Genomic DNA, 14855 nt, shown 5'->3' on the forward strand with positions numbered 1-14855 from the left:
TTCTCCAATAATCGTAAGAGGCTATTCGTTCACTTGTGACGTGGAGAGTGGAATGTGTAGCAGAGAATATAAGTCAATCCACAATGATAGCCACAAAATTCCTACTATTTATTTTAATATCGTTAAGTTATTCAGAAGCAGATCCACCGTATTCATCAAATAAGCTCGAGGATGTTTTTGAAACAGTGACAGATTTTTTTGAAAAACTGAAGAAGGACTACGGTAAGTGAAAAATATTTTTTTATAGATAGACCATACAAAACGCGCGTTTACGTATTTAATATTTTAGAACACGAGATACCGAGCACTGAGGTGATAAACAAGCTTGATAATGAAATTGACAAGTACGTAGAAAATTTAAAAATACCGAACATACATCGTAGTCGAAGGCAGGTAAATAATTTCGGAGAAGAAAGGAACGATTTAGGTACTTACGTATTAAGTGGATTCCAATCGTTTTCTTCCCTTCGTGTGCCTGGTGCTCTTGATGTATCCTTCTTCATGCATCAACACGGTGCTGAGCTAGAGTGGTTTGCCGTAGCCTTGAATTCAACGAAATTAACATTACTTCGACTAAATGTAAATCAGCAATCATTTATAAAATTCCTTTTAATAGTACTTAAAAATAGTTACACATTCGTTGACACTTTTAATCGTAGGCCAATATTTTCCATCCGATTTATAATTTGTCATTGAGCGAAGCAAGCTGCCTAGATTCTGAGAGTTTGGAAACAGTTGGTACCATAATGGCAATTGGGTGCTCTAAAAGTGGTATCACGATTCTACGACTCTATCAGGACAAGCCATCCGAACCACTGTCCCTGCACTTGGCGCAGCATTTGGAAGCATCAGGGAATTCTCGTCCGGTACTCTGGCGAGGCATGAATCAGCTGTTCCTGGGCGTATCTAATCCTCACAACATTACAATATATCACTGGCTGGGAGAGAACTTCGATTCCATACAGACCATTTCTAACATCGGAGCAGAGATGTTGGTGCCTTTCAGGATCGGTGGCTCCATGCATCTAGCTGCGATGAGTTCACGCAGTACAATAATTCTGAGATTCTTGCTTCGTTCCAGTGAATTTATTGTTGTACAAAAATTGCCCAGTGCCAAAGACATCGTTGCCTTTGAGGTGGGAAAGGAACGTCTCAGAGAGCACTACGTCGTATTGTCTCTAAACAAAGGATCCCTTGAAAATGGTTCCACGATTATCTACAAATATACTGCTGGGCGTTTTGTCCCATTCCAAGAGCTTCTGCCAGCGCAAAAAATCTTTTACATACCTTCCTCGAAAAAAGACACAGCGGTTCTATTGTTGTCACCAAAAGACCAGGTTGACAGCACGGTTATCTTCCAGTACGATGGTTGGAGGTTCGAACCATTGGATGTAAACCCTCTTCGAATGAACCAACTGCGTCCAGTTTCTTTACAAGGTGAAGACTTTATAGCCATCGAGAATGCTACCAGTGAATGGACCTTACTTATTCCAATTTGGAGCCGGAGAAACACCTGGGGACAGATAAAGGAAGACATTACATCGTGGTGTCTCGAAGCCAGAAATAAGCTGAAGGAAGATCTTGCTTTATTAACTTCGAAGGAGTCCCCACTGCCAGACACAATACGAATTAGGAATGGAGCTGTCATCGATAAACTATACACTAAAGAGGTACCCATTGATTCGAGAAGAAATTATATCTTTATTTTTTTTGATCCACTAGTAATTTGTAAAATATCTTATTTTTCATTTCAATTACATTATTTCAGTTAATTGGAAATACTACCATGATACAGAGGTTTGTGGGCTTAAGTGAACAATACAAGACGGAGGAGTCTAAATTGCTCACAGCAAGAGATACATTGATTAATGCAATGTCTGTGGAGAATACTAGATTTGTGCGACTAAATGCTTCTACCGTTAAAACAAGGTGTACGTCTAACTGTAGAGCACAAAGTACGGTTACGGAGGTAAAGAGCACCATTCTGGAAGAATTGAGGAGACTCGACACTGTCCATACAAGTAATGTTAAAAGAAACACCGACAGTTATGGTTTAGAACTTGAACACGTTAAAGTTGATTCCGTTGGATCGAGTTTGCCTTGCCCAAAGGCCATTTTGAGACTAAACGAAGTGATTCTTGGAGGAGACCAAAAGATCAACGGAGTATCCCTTAAAACTCTCTGGGACGACACATTAAAAATCACAGGGGATCAAGAAATTACAGGTAAATATCACGCATGCCAGGATAATTATTCTAAACTCCCCAGAATTTATTTTCTAGGAGACCATGTGATATATAGTCTCACAGCGAACAGTGCTTCGATACCTTTGGGAATTGCATCGCAGACTATCCAGACAACGGTGCAGGCAAAGACTATAACAACGAAGGATTTACATCTAACAGAGGCAGGATTGTTGTTGCCTTTGAATGGCTCGCCAGTTTCCATTACTGGACAGATCCAAGCTCCAAAAGTCAGAATTCGAAAGGTCCATTTACGTGCAGGAGTAAAAGGAGAAGGTATCAAAGTACTAGCCCCGATGGCCCACGTACCAGGACCTCTAACGTTACCAAAAGGCACTTACTTCCTGAAGAATGTCACAATAGCGAGTATTCTTAAGGCTGGAAGCATAACTCTAGGCAATGGAACGTCCTTGAATGCGATAGTAGAGAATTCCGTACCTCTACAGGCTGCGGTACCGGTTCATTTTGTCCTCGACGGTAACACCATTGTAAGCAGGATTTTCTGGAGAAAAAAAAAAAACATGAATACGTATTTTTGTTAGAGAACATTAAATTAAAAAAATACATTCTTAATTTTTCCAGGAATGGAGCAGAGTTACCTTGGAATCCCTACGTCGCGTATTAACGACAAGTCCTGGGACTGCCGTGAACATAACTGGAAAAAAATTCGCACCCGGCGGTGTAACTCTGCCTCCGAACAAAAATACTGTCCAAAGTGTCCCCAGGTACTTTAACGTTCACTCGATAATAAAATATGCATTGCATAATAATTACTTTTTCAGAATCAAAGGAACGGTGTGCGGAAAAAGTGCGGTCACGTCCGACATATCTACTGAGACTGTAAGAATGGGTCGAGTGGTTGCGAACTCAACATTAAGTAATTCCATTTTCGGCGCAATGACTTTCTACGAGATGATCATGGATACGGTCACTTCTGCCTCGGACATAGATTTCAGTTCGAAGAACATTCTACAGCTTAGAGCCAAGAAAATATCTCCATCCAGTATACGCGACTTTGATTTCAAAGGTATCGCCATTAATTAGCCGTATTCACATTCACAGTGACTAAGAAACGTCTCTTGTCAACAGGATTGAAGAATCTGCTCTCCCGCTGGTCGGCGCCGGGGAAGATGAAAGGCTCCGTCAAAGTTTCCAATCTAAGTGTCCACAGTCTTTTCTCAGATGAAGCGTTCAACGTTCCGTTGCCTCCTCACGTAGGAAATGTTGTATCTAAGAGAAACGCTTACGTTAATTCTCTAGGGAATATAAACATCAAGGAATTTATGGAAGGCGTTGTCATCACCGATACGCCGATGACGTTGAAGAACTTAACATTCGGTAGGTACCGTCTAACGGTGGGTTCTCTTAATTAAAGACCCTACTTAACTGAATTAATTGAAATTTACAACCGTCGACAGCTGGAAATCTCACTGTTGGTCATATGCAAGCGTCTCATGCACCGTCAATCCTCCAAAATCCGGAAACGAACTCTGGGGATGTCTCACTGGGTTCGAAGACCGTCGAAGGCCCTCTGGAAATACAAGAAGGATTAACAATACCGCACTCCTTTGTACAATTGTCAAATGACGCCGTCGAGCATCTAATTATTCGAGGTGGGCTCTTCGATTTTATCGGACTTAGTGGTAATTCAGAGTAATCCAGTAATTACACCTCTGTACAGGATCCGCAGTGTTTAAGAAGGAGCCCACTGTGGAGACCATTAACGAGATAGACATTAACAAATTAATTTCCAATGATATCTGGATGATTGGAAATGCGGCTACGCTCTCGGCAGAGACTTTCGAGTTTAAGAACTCCTCATTTCACGGCCCTGTATCTTTAAACGTGCGTTCGCTCTGTCCAAAAGACAATAGAATTTAAATGGTATCAAGAATAGAGAAATTTGCGAATACCTTTTTTCCCTTCTTTCCAGGAAGGCGTCGACAGCCCCGGGTTTGGCTCGTGGGAAAACGCGAAGCACCGAGTTCTGAGTAAATCGGAATCCCAAGAAATCTCCGTTGAGGCATCATTTGACCATCTTCGTGCCCCAGGAGTTGCCACTTCGGAATCGGCCTCTCCAAGACTGCTGGTACCTGAAACATCAATTTTGTCAGAGTTACAGCATAACACCCTGAAGAAAAACGCAACTCAAACCGTGAATACCAGCCTGGGATTCGAGGAGCTACATATCTTAGGTTGTTGGAACCAAATTGTTTAACGAGCCTTCCCCAGCACTCCGTAATATTTTTTTTTTCCTTTTTTTTTAACATGCAGGAGATCCAGTGATACATGGAACGATCAACGACATGAATTTAACTACCGACGTCATGCGATCCGACGTAGAAAAAAATATTCTTTCCGGAACAACTACGGTTAACCACCTAATAGCTGAGGATGTCGAGAGCTTTAATTTTAGCGAATGGTCCAGCGGAGCGTTAATCACGAACAAGGCGAAAGAGACCATCGTTATCAAGGGCCGGAAAACATTTACAAATTTCAACGGCCCGTCGTTGAAGTACGTATTTTACATAAACGTGCAGAGAAGAATGACTGAAACGCGTTTTACTAATTATTTTAGAGTGGCCGGAAAGGTAGCGGGCTACACGATGGAAAGTCTGCTATCGCGAACGAATCCCCAGGAGATTACGGGCAAGAAAACTATCAAAGGGATCGTGAAGGCACCAGCGATTATACTGGATGGATTCGTTAACGACGTGAACTTAACGAGCGTCATCGAATACCAGTTAACAATTAACGCTTCCCGACAAACTATCAGGACAGAAGTCAGACTGCAGGGGGATTTAGAAATTTTCGGCAACGTCACAATGAAAGGACTTTATCAGGGGGTCGAATTGACGCCGATAGCAGATCAAGTAAACGGCAGTCTGACTTCCGTCTTGGAAGGAATGCAAGAACTGACCGATCTTGCCGAGATCGTGGACATCGCTCTGCAAGGTAACATAAAGGCTAATAAATAAGTAAAGTGCCTTATTCGAGGTTTTATAAAAAATTACAGACCGGGCCGTGCATTTCCACAAATTGGCCTTGCCGGAAGACCAGAGGTCTATATCACTTCCCGAGTCCATCGAGCCAGAGGTGGGGCCGACGGAAGTGAAATTCGACGACCTGGGTACTTGCACCAGATCGCCTAAGGGTACTCTCGATTGCGACAACGAAGAACTGCGAGGTCTGCTAAGGTCAACCTCGACCAGCGGGACCATACTGAACGAGATCATACCATTGGGCGACCGGATGCTCCTCCTCTCGGTGTCGTCCCATCCCGACTCCAAAAACGGACATTCCGGGGTGTCGATATTCTCCTACGACCGAATCAATAAGAAATCCCGTCCGGTCTCAAGTAAGTTACACGGAGGTGTAATTAGCATGCGCTCACGTTTAATTTCCACGTACCGGAAATATTGATATGTAATTAAAAAAAAAAAAAAAACACCCTACGATCGTTTAGCTCTTCCCTTGATGGAGCCTATTCGAGCGATCTCTGGAACTGCCGATGGATCGCTATGGATCGCCGTTCAGCAACCATCTCGGCTCGTCATCCTGAGATGCGAGCCCTGGGGAGCTTTCCGGGAGTACGTCATTCCAGGATCGAGCCTCTTCCTGATGAACAAGGTCCACACGGGAGAGCTCCTGGTCTTCCGGTCGGACGGAGTCTGGAGAATAGGAGGACTTGCAGGACCTCGTAGCGTTTTCCACCTTCCCCAGGATACTCGAGTCGGTCCTGTCGAAATTAGCCACCACTCGGGCAAAGGCACCGACCCGTCCAAGGTCGAGATGCGGTACTTAGGTAATTGAGACAACGCGTACGCTCTAATTTCCTGGAATTAATGAAATTAACGGAAAGGCTGTGAGATTGTGTGCAGACGTGTACGCACATCATTTAGAAAACCAACGTGATCTCGTGTGTTCTTTGTAAGTTGAATTGTAATTAAAAAGTATGTTATTACCGATATCGATATTGTCCTCGTGGATACCGTTCGCAGAAATACACCGCCTGGGAGGTAGGTTAATCCAAATTACTCTGGGATCCATAATACACCTTACACCGGAGCTCCTAGATTTCTGAAGTAATTCCCCCTCTCTATGATTGTAGATCCGGATGGCTGGAAAAAAAAAATAAAACAATGAGACGCAGAAGAAGCAAGAACCGGGAATGAACTTCATGTAACGTAGATCTCGTAGAGGACGAACCTTGACTGCGTCTTTGATCACGGTAACGCCTTCTTTCTCCTTCTTCGCCTCTTCTGCCTCCAGCCTCTTCTTCTCGTGATGCTTCCCCTCCTTCTACAAGACCAGGAATAAATCCGATAGGAAGATGCGGAATACATTAAAAGGATCGGAGAAGAATCCAGGAGTCTCACGGTGCCCTTAGAGAATTTCTCCTCGTTCCGCTTGCGCTCTTCTATGGCGTTGTCCAGGGCACTTTGCTCGGCAGGAGTGAGCACCATAAGTCTAGGATCCATGGCGATCCAATCGCTGTGCAAGACCTGATCCATGCGCCACCTCTTCCCGACGTCGGGCTCCAGGAGGCAGGTGACGAGCTTCTTAACATGGTCGCTCAAAGTGTCGGTCACTTTACCCCGAAATTTCCACCGGCGATTGGCCTGCTGCTCGCAGAGTCGCTTTATGTTCGTGTCATCGAAGGGCATGGCCTTGTTGAGCATAATGTAGAGTATCACGCCAAGTGACCAGATGTCGGATATCTTGGGATTGTAAGGAGTCCCCCGAAGTATCTCCGGAGCAGCGTACGACAAGGATCCGCAATAAGTGTCGCTCAATACCCGTTTCCCTCGATTGTCGACCACGTATCTGGCGAAGCCAAAATCCGCCAATTTGACGTTATAGTTGGAGGTAAGAAGGACGTTCTCGCACTTCATGTCGCGGTGGGCAATCTCCATCTCGTGCAGGTACTGGAGACCTGGAAGTAAAATATAAAAAATTAGGAATTAATAATAAGGAAGCCGAGTAGCATTAATTTCTGACGATACCCAGGGCGAGCTGTCGCAGCCAAACGCGAGCCTGGCTCTCGGCGACCGCCCCGTTCTTCAGGATGAAGTCCAGGAGGTCGCCGTTCTCGGCGAAGCGCATGAAGATGAAGTACTTCGTCCGCCTCTGGAAGATGCTGTGGACGTGGACTACGTGAGGATGGTTCAGCTTCACCAGGATGTCCAGCTCTCGGGGCAGGAACTTCCTGACGAAGTCCTTCGGTGCTTTCCCGGTGTCGACGATCTTGCAAGCCAGGGTGTTGTTCCTGTCGGGCTCGCTATCGGGCTTGTACTCCGCCAGGAATACCTGAACGTTAAAGGAATGCACTCTGCTGCGCCCCATTATCAATCGTTTCCTTTGTTATGGGCAATTTTTGCCGGGCGTTGTACTTTGGCGTAGGAGCCCTCGCCGAGTTTTTTAATCAGTTTGTAGCCTCGGGCCAGGAGCGTCGCCTCTTCGGAGGATGTTTGTTCGAGATCAGGATGAGACATGAGACCTCGGGCGTTCGTCCGAGACCGACCGCCAGGAGTGTCCTAACCATTCTATCGGCATAACTGAGCGTTGCGAGAAATCTGCCTGGTTGATTTAACAGGTCGATCGTCAAACGTAGACCCAGGTCCCAGAGTTAGCGGCAGGAACGTGGGGGATGTCGAGGTCGGCATCCCAAGGGCTGATCTACCGCCTGCCGGACACGCAGGGATTTCTGAAAGTGCAGAGAAAAATACAGGGGAGAGATGACGATCTACCTCGGGTGCGACCTTGCATCTCTCAGAGATGGACATTAATTTCACTTTAATAATTACGGTGGGCTCCGAGACATGGACCCGAAGAGGTTGGCAGCTCTCAGGACGGGTTAGATTCGACTGCGAACAAAAGACGTGCATTATCTTCCATTACGGTTCTCCATACTAACGTTGGACGCTTTCAGAGAGTACCTCCGGAAGCCCAATCATCTACCCGATTGAAAGAACTCGAGATACGATAGTTTCGTCGTTGCTTTATTTCGCCTCGGCTCGATCTACATGTTTTATCAAAAATGCCAAAAGGAAGCAGAAGATCCTCGACCCTACCGTAACTCGCAAGTGTAAATTAGAAGGAATAGCAATGGCTTACTTCCAAATAGGGTACCTATATCCTAGACTCCGTGGTATCGGCGGTCCTACGATCGGGAGTACAGGTGCCACCTCTCTCTTCGTCGTCCGATAAGAAATCCCCGTCCTTATCGCAGGTGCACGTTGGTCCACGACTCCACCGCCGCGCAATTCCATCCTCGCCATGATTATCCGGACTCGCAACAAATCGTCCTTAATACCGTAGTTAGTCCTAACTACGTGTCACCTCTAAATGTTAAGTCCTATTTCTCCCTCTTCCTCGGCAGTCTTCTCTAACTACGCTAATTCCGCCTCGAGTCGGCGTCCCTTAACTACGTCGATCCTTAACAATTCCTCCAGGCCTGTCTAGAATAATTCCAGCTCCTTACAGTAGCTTCTCCAACATTCGCAATCTCCGTACTCTAATCCGCTTATTTCGGTATAAACAGTCGTTGTTCCGTATTGTCTATGGTTGAGAGGTTCCGTTCTCGTGATATAGTCTCCCTCCTCTTCCAGGTAGAATTTTCTTCTATCCGGAACCGTACCTTGGCACGTGGAAACACCAGCAGAAGTGGCCCTCCTTCAGCCGATGCAGCCGGTCAATTTCGCGTGGGCCACGTCGTCGACATCTGAAATGAAATCGCGGAATTAATTTTATTTCCTGTAACAAGACCCTAACCAAAGATCATATTGAAGCGAAGAACGCGACTACGTGAGGACCGGTTACCAGGATAGCAGCGGACAAGTGATTCCTCCAAACGACCATCGTTATAGGGATGCGAGAGGATCGCACCGCCACCCGTCTGGTGCACGAAGGGGATTAAACTTACGAGTTAGTGTTATTAGACGACCGTTCGATAAGAAGCCTGCGCTGCGACCGTTAGTGCGTGGGTGAGTCGAGGACAGGGCTGCTCGGAATAGTCGAGGACGTTGGTGGAGTACCTGGTGGAGATGCCTCCAGGGGACAGACCAGATTACCGTAATCGACCTCGCTCTTGCTCTTCTTTCTCTTCAACGTGAACTGGGATTTCTTTGGTACCTAAAAAAATAATTAAAAAAAAAATGTAAAGACCCGCCACCTCTTACAGAGATGATAAAAAAAAAGAAATGAATCGACGCGCCCACCTTCAGCCTGGCCGTCAAGGTTAGGGGCACGAAGCCAAGGGTGCTCTCGATCTCCCTCTTGTGCTGCACCACTTCCCTGCCCAGAATCTGATTGAAGTGAGTAGTCAAGTGTCTTCTCAGCAGGGTTTTAGCGGGAGGTATGCTGAGCAGGGTGGCGAGGAGTTCCGAGGTGAAACGACCCTCGTAGACCATCAGACCACCATGGACTCCAGACCCCCGCAAATTGGGGGCGTACTCGGCCAGGTCGACCACCCTGAGCCACTCCATGGCCCGATGGTTCGTCCAGAGGGCCACGTTGCTGCTGTCCGCTCCGTCTCCATTCAAGGGCCTTCTCTCCAGAGCGTCGTACTCAAAATTGAGCTCCCGCAGTACCTGGTGCACGAGAAGTAAATATAAAAGCTGTTCCCCAGCTGATCGGGGACGATTAACGATCATTACTTGAATTCCTCGTCGCAGACTGGCGGCGTGTAGCTGGGCGTGCACCCCTAGGTGCAGAAGGTCTTCCGTCGTCAATCTATGCAGTACCCTGCCGTCAATCTTCGCATTATGGAAGGCCTCTTTATGCTGGGGTAGGCCGATGTCATCCAGCCACCGCAGCACCGCTGGGCCGTCCATCTACGAATAACTCAGAAATAAAAATTTCCGTCCACTCCAGGTCGCCAAGGTCGTGGTACCTTATCGGAGCCGAGGAAGCCCTCGCCGTTGCACTTTTCAGACTCAACCGCGTACTGCAGTTTCTTCCGGTGCAGGGTGTTCTTGATGTCGAGCTCCTTCTCCAGCTGACTGGGGGAACTGTCCAAGAGCTTCGACCCGGAGCCTCCCCATCGTTTCACCTCGGCGAAGTAGCACTCCAAGCCGAGTCTAGCCAGCCAATTCCCCACCTCCTCGATGGAGAGGGTCGCCAGAGGTTTCATGGTAGCGACCGGAGCGGATGTCTCGTAAAATCTCCCCGAAGGTCCCAGGGGCGTCGACGAAGACATGGGTTTCTCCACCTCCTCCTCTTCCTCCTCTTGCGCTGGGGGAACAGAAATCAGCGTTGGACGACCAGGCACTGCACTGGAGGTTTCGGATACAGGTTGTCATGCGAGCGACTTGGAGGATATTTCATTCGATTGCAAATGCCGGTCAGCGACTGCGATCTAAGCGTCAGCCATCACTTCTCATGCGCGACCCAGAGGGCCGTGGCACACGTCGAGGGCGAGTAGCGTTGATTAAGGCGAGTTAAGAAAGTCCTGGCGGCGTTTAGACATGCTTAGACACTTGTAGTCGAAGAAAACCTAAAATCGGCGCCGAGAGGCACCTCGCGGCCGCTCCTTTAACCGCCAAGGGTACCGCCGTCCGCGCTCCTTGTCCCAAGGGATTCGAGTTCTGGACCTTACCGAAGGCTACTTCCTTCCTCGAGGTGGTCCTCGGCCTAGGTAGACTGCTGTACTGGCCGGTGTGTCTGCCGAATCTGTCGCCCTGCACAGACGCACGGATAACTTGACGTGATTACGCATTTACCGGGTCGCCGTCTAGTGGGACTCACGTTTGACAGAGGACTGCCACCGCCATTCCCCAGGGCGAGGTTCTCCCGCTCCAGGCTGGCTTGCTTGAGCTTCATCTCCGAGAGGGAACTGAGCAGCTCCAACTTCTGCGTTTCCAGGGCACTCCTCGACAGCACTTCCTAAAATCGAGCATCGATACCCAGGTAACAAATAAATATTTAAATGATCTCGAGGATCTCGGGACGCGTTACACATTACATACTTTCTGGAGTGCCTCCTCCATTCGCCTCAGGGAGTCCTTCTTTTCCTGGAGCATACTCTCTAGCTCGGTGATTTTGCAGGACTGCGCCTCGACCTGCTCCGAGAGCACGGAAACCTCCATGTGAAGTGCCGTTCGTTCGTTCTCCAATTTCCTGAGCCGCGCCTGAAATGGAAGTAAATTCTAAAGGCTTTGATAAAAATTCTGATCTCCATTTTTATGCGAAAAATCATCCACGTTTAGGGTAGGTGACGCACGAAGGAAAGGATCGGGAGTTCGTTCTCTCTTTCTAAAAGTAAAAACCGATCGGAAACCATCCTCTCGTGATTTTCATCGATCACTGGAGTTGCCGGTGTACCTCCTGATCGGCACCGAAACCTCGGTTCACTCGGAAATCGTTGGAACACGAGCAGCAGTGCGACCTCTCCCTGTCGAGTCTCAGAAGATCGCTTTGGGATCTGGCTCTCTGGTCTCTCTCGAATTTATTGCGAAACGTCCGGTTCTTCTTCCTCCGATCGAGGGACCCGACTGCAATGGGTGCCCCGAAGTGGCAGCAGCCTCTCGAGGACATCTCCGTAGTCGGGGCTCGAAATTGTCGCAGCCGACAGGGCGGTTTACCCTGGCAGGGGGTCCAAACACTGGAGGAAGATCCATCGTTGGAGGAGAGCCTGCAGTTCGCCTCCCCGGAATCGCTGTAGAAATTAACGAATTCTCACTGTTTACGCACTTATCAGCTGATCAAAAGCTAGGATTTGCACCGATATCTCTTTCTCTCGGGACAAAACACCCTGAAGCTATGGGTTAAACCTTGCAGAGGATCCTGCTGCGTAGCGAGAGAAGGGACGGTACCCTGGGTGACTTCGCAGCTCCGAAGTAGATGCTGCGTAGACGTTCGGAGCACTTCCCATGAAGCTGGCCATCCCGCAACGGGGCGCGACTCTCGAGGTACAGTTCTGGAAGAAGGACTGACGGTGAGTTCACGTCTACTTTGAAGAAAAATACTCTCTCCGATACCTGGCAGAAACACCTAGGATACTCAAGGACGTCCCTGTAGTCGCTGGAGAAGGCCGGGTGGTCGACGACTTCTTGGAAACGGTTCTCCAAATAATTATTCTCACCCTCCGAGGGAGAGGAGGTTCCCGAAGAGTCATAGGCTTCCGAGGGCGTCCACCTCGTATGCCACCTCTTCACCGTGGACACCGCATCCGACGATTCCGACTGCGAATCTGGATTTCCATGACCAGGTCCATTCCCTTTGAATCCCTCCGATAACTTAACCCTCGCTACGTTAAGTCGGAAACGGGTAAAAAAAAAATTTCGGTGACTAATCGACTGCTTCGGCAGTGAATTTAAAATAATTAAGAGAAACAGTTGAGTTGAACGCGCCTGCGATTGACTTTGTATTTGAAATCGAGAGAAATTCAAAGGGATGGAAACCTTTTACGTGGCTCCTGTCCTCTTCTTCTCTGATCGGGTCCAGAGCTTGGCGATCTGTGGTGGAATCTCGCGGTCCTTCCATTTTTCTCTCTCACACTCGATAAATCTCACATACTCGGGTCTCTCCCTTGTTTCGCCGTTAATTTTCTTCCTCTCTTTGTAACGTTCGATCCACCGTTTCGTCCTTTGTCTGGGATTTTTTCTTCCTTCTCGTTGGAGCCGCAGCAGGGTGAATGGGCGAATCGTCGAGAGCGCTTAAGGGACACTGAGTATAAGCTTGGCGCAGGGTCCCAACGACGTTGCTTCGCATGATCTAAAATTACACCGGTGGTATCCACCGAGACGGCGCACGTGTACGTATAAATGGGACCAGTGTTCTCGTCCGGCATCCCCGCTCTTCCTTGCCAGACGTCCCTTTTGCCGAGGATGCTGGACCTCCCCTCTTACGAGGGAAAAACAGCTTTCGTCTTTCAGAAAGAGAGATCGAAGACGGAGGATGGGAGACAAAGTCAGACTATGGGAATCGAAAATGTTATCAGTGGATTAAGTGAACGATTTCTCTTGCCTTATTCAAAAAGGGACTCCTTGTTTATTTCACCAGTAGTACGAAGACATTGATCTAAAAATAGATCTTGGAACCAAAGTTTTTTTAGTCGGGCAGTGGAAATTTTTTTAGTTGTCATAAGGAAGAGCATGTGTCGTGGCTTAGCAGTGCATCGATTAAGATGGCCGTTACAACGTGGAGGAACAGGGATCGATTGCAATGGTTTGCAGTCCATGGATATTTATACAGTAGGTACGTACCGGCTGCATCCATTGTAATAAAATTTCAGTCGTGCCAGCGTCAGGTGGTAACGGGGGTTGCGGGACGCTTTTAATGGCCAGTACAAGATTTTTAGTCGCATCTTTCACCGGGTCTTTAAGTTCCAAGTTAGAATCGATCCCACTTTCGTTGCAAATTCCTACCAAAATTAATTGAATCATCATACAGCATTCTCCGAATTAAATGATCGATTTCTTACCTTTCCCGGTCGTGCCAGATATGATACCATCCATTTGTAGTAACGCAGCCTCGAGCATCTTGCTCGCTTCCATCGAAGGACTCGTCAAGAAGGAAGACTCGTTTGCCGCCATTCTGTTGCTCTCTTCCCCTTTGCCCATAACTCGTTGATATCTGAATTATTAAGGGGACAGTTATTACTATTTAAATAAAGTCTCATCACCGACGAATGCGATACAATCAAAATCAACGATCAATTGCAATCGAGATTAAGCTTTAACTGGACGAAGAAAGAACGCAAGAAAAACAGAAAAACAAAGAACGTACAGCTGTAACCTAATACGATGTAATTTAGACGCATCCACGAGCAGCATCCTTGCAGAATTGATAAGCACAAAGATTCTGAGAATGTATACAATTTCTACATATATTAAGCAGAATTTATGTGTGAAACCACACACGTTAAATGTCAACACAGGGACGATCTAATTCGATGGCCAATTGTAATCGAGATCGTTGATGAAAGAACTACGGTTGGGTGCCACAAGGGCGGGGCAGAAATACAAGGACACGTGGAGGGAGTGAGAAATCGTGGGATGCACGGAGAAACGCATAAAAAGCAAGATAATTACCATCGCCAACGCCCGGGAGACAAAGAGGTTATGTCGCGTTCCGCTCGGCGGGCCGTGAGCGCCGAACAGGTGTCATCGCGTCCATGAGCACATAACCTATGCTTCGACAGGAGTCAGGTTTTCGAATTTCACAAGAGGATTTCGGAACGGTAGAAAGTCACCAAGTTGAGAGAATTACTTTGTGAATCCGCAGGAACGTGGACCGCGGCCGCGGAATCACCGCGACACGACGTTTTTCCACAATTAACAGGCACTTCGCGATCCCGCTGAAGTTCGCACGCGAGATATGGCTCCGTTGATAAAGAGGGACGCGGACTACTGCGGACTGACAGGTTTCCGTTTCTTCCTAACAAGGCGGATTTACGAATCTCGAGGCCGCGAACGAGTACTGGAAGTCACGCCTCGCGGTCGTTCACGGACACGCCTTGAAAGGGAATGCTTGCAAGCCGGGGACGTCCATTGACACGCGGCATTGATTGACACCCGTCCCCGCCGCGCATCCAAAATGTCGACCTTAGTTCTCCCGAAATCCCTCCAGATGGCGACCGAGCCAGCGCAGCGGAAAATTGTCAGCAGG

The 14855-nt window shown here is 47.7% G+C and overlaps 3 protein-coding genes across 6 annotated transcripts; 1 reads left to right on the forward strand and 2 right to left on the reverse strand.

Annotated features, from left to right (window-relative positions):
• The first annotated feature begins 19 nt into the window (after window positions 1-19).
• Window positions 20-6441, forward strand: LOC105699370. Of its 2 annotated transcripts, XM_012424284.2 has the most exons (16): window positions 20-222; window positions 290-579; window positions 660-1670; window positions 1769-2225; window positions 2283-2731; window positions 2826-2968; window positions 3026-3270; window positions 3333-3581; window positions 3662-3856; window positions 3925-4088; window positions 4177-4438; window positions 4518-4758; window positions 4822-5198; window positions 5260-5601; window positions 5710-6048; window positions 6355-6441. In XM_012424284.2, the coding sequence occupies exons 1-16, from the start codon at window positions 84-86 to the stop codon at window positions 6387-6389; spliced, it is 4938 nt and encodes a 1645-aa protein (XP_012279707.1). In that variant the 5' UTR covers window positions 20-83; the 3' UTR covers window positions 6390-6441. The 2 variants fall into 2 exon arrangements, with proteins under 2 accessions (XP_012279707.1, XP_012279708.1); XM_012424285.2 differs by lacking the exon at window positions 6355-6441 and having other exon boundaries at window positions 5710-6265.
• On the reverse strand, window positions 6005-8111 carry LOC105699373 (testis-specific serine/threonine-protein kinase 1). Its single transcript, XM_012424289.1, has 6 exons — window positions 8051-8111; window positions 7250-7950; window positions 6623-7179; window positions 6453-6545; window positions 6209-6364; window positions 6005-6079 (listed from the first exon to the last, which is right to left on the reverse strand). Exons 2-5 carry the CDS (start codon window positions 7587-7589, stop codon window positions 6302-6304), a joined length of 1053 nt encoding a protein of 350 aa, XP_012279712.1. The 5' UTR covers window positions 7590-7950; window positions 8051-8111; the 3' UTR covers window positions 6005-6079; window positions 6209-6301.
• A 113-nt stretch (window positions 8112-8224) lies between these two features.
• Window positions 8225-14762, reverse strand: LOC105699371 (liprin-beta-1). 3 transcript variants are annotated; one of them, XR_001104015.2, is made up of 11 exons: window positions 14279-14762; window positions 13669-13820; window positions 13451-13608; window positions 11213-11374; window positions 10992-11129; window positions 10843-10924; window positions 10138-10478; window positions 9902-10078; window positions 9464-9835; window positions 9169-9377; window positions 8225-8967 (listed from the first exon to the last, which is right to left on the reverse strand). XR_001104015.2 is itself a non-coding variant. In XM_012424286.2 (11 exons), the coding sequence occupies exons 1-11, from the start codon at window positions 14018-14020 to the stop codon at window positions 8921-8923; spliced, it is 1773 nt and encodes a 590-aa protein (XP_012279709.1). In that variant the 5' UTR covers window positions 14021-14055; the 3' UTR covers window positions 8225-8920. The 3 variants fall into 3 exon arrangements, 1 of the variants encoding a protein (XP_012279709.1); XR_001104014.2 differs by lacking the exon at window positions 14279-14762 and adding an exon at window positions 13974-14055; XM_012424286.2 differs by lacking the exon at window positions 14279-14762 and adding an exon at window positions 13974-14055 and having other exon boundaries at window positions 9281-9377.
• Window positions 14763-14855: the final 93 nt, after the last annotated feature.

Source organism: Orussus abietinus, unplaced genomic scaffold (assembly GCF_000612105.2).
Source record: "Orussus abietinus isolate OABI.00-Male unplaced genomic scaffold, Oabi_2.0 scaffold8, whole genome shotgun sequence".
Classification (NCBI taxonomy): Eukaryota; Metazoa; Arthropoda; class Insecta; order Hymenoptera; family Orussidae; genus Orussus; species Orussus abietinus.